Source organism: Ctenocephalides felis, unplaced genomic scaffold, assembly GCF_003426905.1.
Source record: "Ctenocephalides felis isolate EL2017-DRISC unplaced genomic scaffold, ASM342690v1 CF-g0.4_SCAFFOLD_00845, whole genome shotgun sequence".
NCBI classification, from domain to species: domain Eukaryota; kingdom Metazoa; phylum Arthropoda; class Insecta; order Siphonaptera; family Pulicidae; genus Ctenocephalides; species Ctenocephalides felis.
Window position 1 is genome coordinate 74,804,348 of NW_020536999.1, and position 3,518 is coordinate 74,807,865.

The 3,518-nt window shown below is 31.2% G+C and overlaps 1 protein-coding gene across 1 annotated transcript; it reads left to right on the forward strand.

Annotated features, from left to right (window-relative positions):
• Positions 1-480: 480 nt before the first annotated feature.
• On the forward strand, positions 481-1,317 carry LOC113389088. Its single transcript, XM_026626151.1, has one exon. It carries the CDS (start codon positions 481-483, stop codon positions 1,315-1,317), a length of 837 nt encoding a protein of 278 aa, XP_026481936.1.
• The last annotated feature ends 2,201 nt before the right edge of the window (positions 1,318-3,518 follow it).

Consider the following 3,518-nt stretch of genomic DNA (forward strand, 5'->3'; position numbering starts at 1 on the left):
ATCAACAATTAGAGAAAGTTTTCGAAGTAGAAGATATTAAAGACAACAATTATAAAAAGTTAACAAAACATGAAACATTTTATGAAAATCATTTTATAGCAAATTTTAAACGCGATTTTACAGGTAGATTTATAGAAAAAAAAAAACATTTTAAAAATAATAAATTACATTTAAGAGATTTGAAAACTCGTCACATACAAAGATTTATGTCACTTAAACATAAATTCCAAGAGAATAGTTTATTAAAAATTAATTGTGAAAATTTTATTAATGCATGTTCTTCTGCTTACAACACAACATAATGAACATAGATTTTATTTAAATGACCTGTCTCGAAATATTACAACGTTGAATTCTTTAGATAATTTAAATTTTAATGACAAAATCATACCAGAAACAAGAGCAATTAATTTATTAGTCACCAATTTAGAATTTGATTTATTTTCTCGGTTTTCGTCATTGCGAAAATTACAATCAACAATGGCATATGTCAATAGATTTATTACGAATTCTAGACTTAAAAAGGAGAAGTATAAACGGAAGTTTGGACCACTTACAACACAAGAATTAGATCAAGCCTTTAAAGTATTGGTAGTAATTGCACAAAAACATTTTTTTCAATTAGATTATAAGAATCTTGTCAATTCTAAATCGCTCAGTAAAGAGAGCAGAATTTTATGTTTAAATCCTTTTATGGATAATTCGAACATTATACAAGTAAGCGGTCGATTAAAAAACACAAATTATTCATTTGATAAAATTAATCCTATAATATTATGCTCAAAACATAAGTTAACTACGTTAATATTGCATCAAGAGCATCACCGATTACTTCACTGTGGTGCTCAACAACTTCTCGCAAGTATTAGAGAACGATTTTGGCCAATTTCTGGACGTAACGCTTGTAAAGAAATTATTCGTAAATGCGTTACTTGTTTCAAAACAAAACCATCGTCAAATAATCTAATGGGAAATTTGCCTAGTAGTAGAGTTAATCAAGATTTTCCATTTAACAATGTCGGCCTTGATTATGCTGGACCGTTTATTATCAAAGATCGAATAACACGCGGTGCCAAATTTATTAAGGTTTATATTTGTATTTTTATTTACATGTGCACCAAGGCTATTCATTTGGATCTGGTCTGCGATTTATCGACAGAATCTTTTTTACAAACATTAAAACGATTCATTGCTAGAAGAGGTCTTCCTAGTAATATATTTTCGGACAATGCAACAACATTCGTTGGAGCAAACAATTTAAAGAAGATTTATATAAATTTTTATTGGAATCTAACGAAGAGATTAGAAGTAAATTAATAAGTCAAAATATTAGCTGGCATTTTATACCAGCTAGATCTCTTCATTTCGGCGGACTGTGAGAAGCTGGGGTAAAAAGTTTAAAATACCATCTTCGTAGGGTGTTACGCGAGACAAAATTATGTTACAATTCAATGTATACATTATTAACACAAGTCGAAGCAATTTTAAATTCTCGTCCGTTAACTCCCTTATCCTCAATCCACTAACCCCTGCACATTTCCTGATCGGCAGATCATTAACATCACTTCCAGAAAATTTACTTTCCCACATCCCAGAAAACAGACTAACAAAACTCCTCCAGCATCTTGAAAAACTAAGGCAGCATTTTTGGACAAGATGGCACAAGGAATATCTAGGAGAATTACAATCACGGACCAAATGGAGAAGACCAATGGAACAAGATAATCTTATAGGCAAACTGGTGCTTATAAAGGATGACAATCTACCGCCATTAAAATGGCGTCTTGGACGGATCACAGATATACACCCAGGCAATGATGGTGTCGTACGGGTTGTTACGCTGAAGGGCCCCAATGGAGAATTTAAAAAGGGCACTAAACAAAGTGTGCATTCTACAATCAATAATGAAATATCTTAAGTTTTATATAATATTAAGAAATATAAGTTAAATAATTTTAGATTAGATTGTCATACAAATCACTATTACATTGTTAATCAATTTTATACTCGTAAAATCTTTATACAATTTCTATACTTATTGTTAGTTCAAATTCGCTATGTTTATATTTTTAAAAGCTGTAGGTTTTCAAGGCGGGCGGCATGTTCGGACGTCTTTTCGTTTTATTATATTGGCCATGGAGGAGACAAACTTCTAGGCAGTAAGCTTTACACGGAATGGTTGCTACCCCTGGTAGAGGGGGTAGCGGAGGTTTTAAATGAACTAGTGTTCATTCTAAATTAAACTTAACAAATGTAACTAACCTATAAACATAAATATATATCTTCTTTCATTAATACTTAGTGACAAATCAGTGATTGTAATTAGAACTGCAACAAATACATAGTATACAAATAAATCAGTGTTTAATACAGTCCACAGCTACAAGGGTTAATTATAACCAACAACCTGAGTATCGAAGGATATTTTTATAAATTCTATAAATAAGCAAAAATACAATACAAAATTCGGGTACGTTGCATCAGGAAGCATCTGTTTAAACATTCCGAAATCTTTTACGCTTTGCAATTATTCAAATTTACAAAATCAGGTAGAAATGTTTTGGGATTTGGAGGCATGCGATAATATACAACATCTAACTGAAGAACAAATACAATGTGAAAAACAATTTTTTCCAAGACGACGAGGTCAACTAACGGGCGATTTATCGTAAAGATACCTTTTACTACCAAAATTAAAGACCTGGGATGCAATAAACATATAGCATTAAAACGATTTAAATCCCTCGAACATCGTCTACGGTCAAACAAAGAATTAGCTATAGAATATAATAAGTTCATGAACGAATATGTAGAATTCGGGCATATGAGTGAAGTAAATGAATCAAATGAACCGAAAACATGTTTTTATTTACCACATCATGGTGTTTTAAAGCTAAGCAGTTTAACAACTAAATTACGCGTTGTCTTTGACACATCGTGCAAATCTGATGATAACGGCCTTTCATTCAATGAACTACAACTTGTCGGACCTACTATACAAAACGACATATTCTCTATATTATTAAAATTTAGAAAACACAAATTGTTCTTACTGCCGATACAAAGAAGATGTATCGACAAGTTCTGGTTCATGAAAATGATAAAAAATGCAGCGAATATCTTGGCGGAATAACTCACATAAAAATTTATGACCTAAATACTGTTACATACGGAACTGAATCTGCACCGTTTTTAGCAATCAGATGTTTAGAACAATTAGCCAAAGAAAATGTAATTCAATATCCAGAAGAATGCGATATTATTCGAAATGATTTTTACATAGACGACTTATTGACTGAACATAGGCGATCAAACTGTCAAAACTTTAGGTATATCGTGGAACGCATTAACTGACTGTTTTAATTTCCAATACGGATAATATAACGTTAAGACAAACAATAAATAAAAGGTCTATTTGGCAGCAACAGCACAAATATTTATATACAAAACTCCCTCTACTCTATAATAAAATAATTTCCTATCCTATCTAGGTACTAAGATAGTTTTTAAAAAATCCT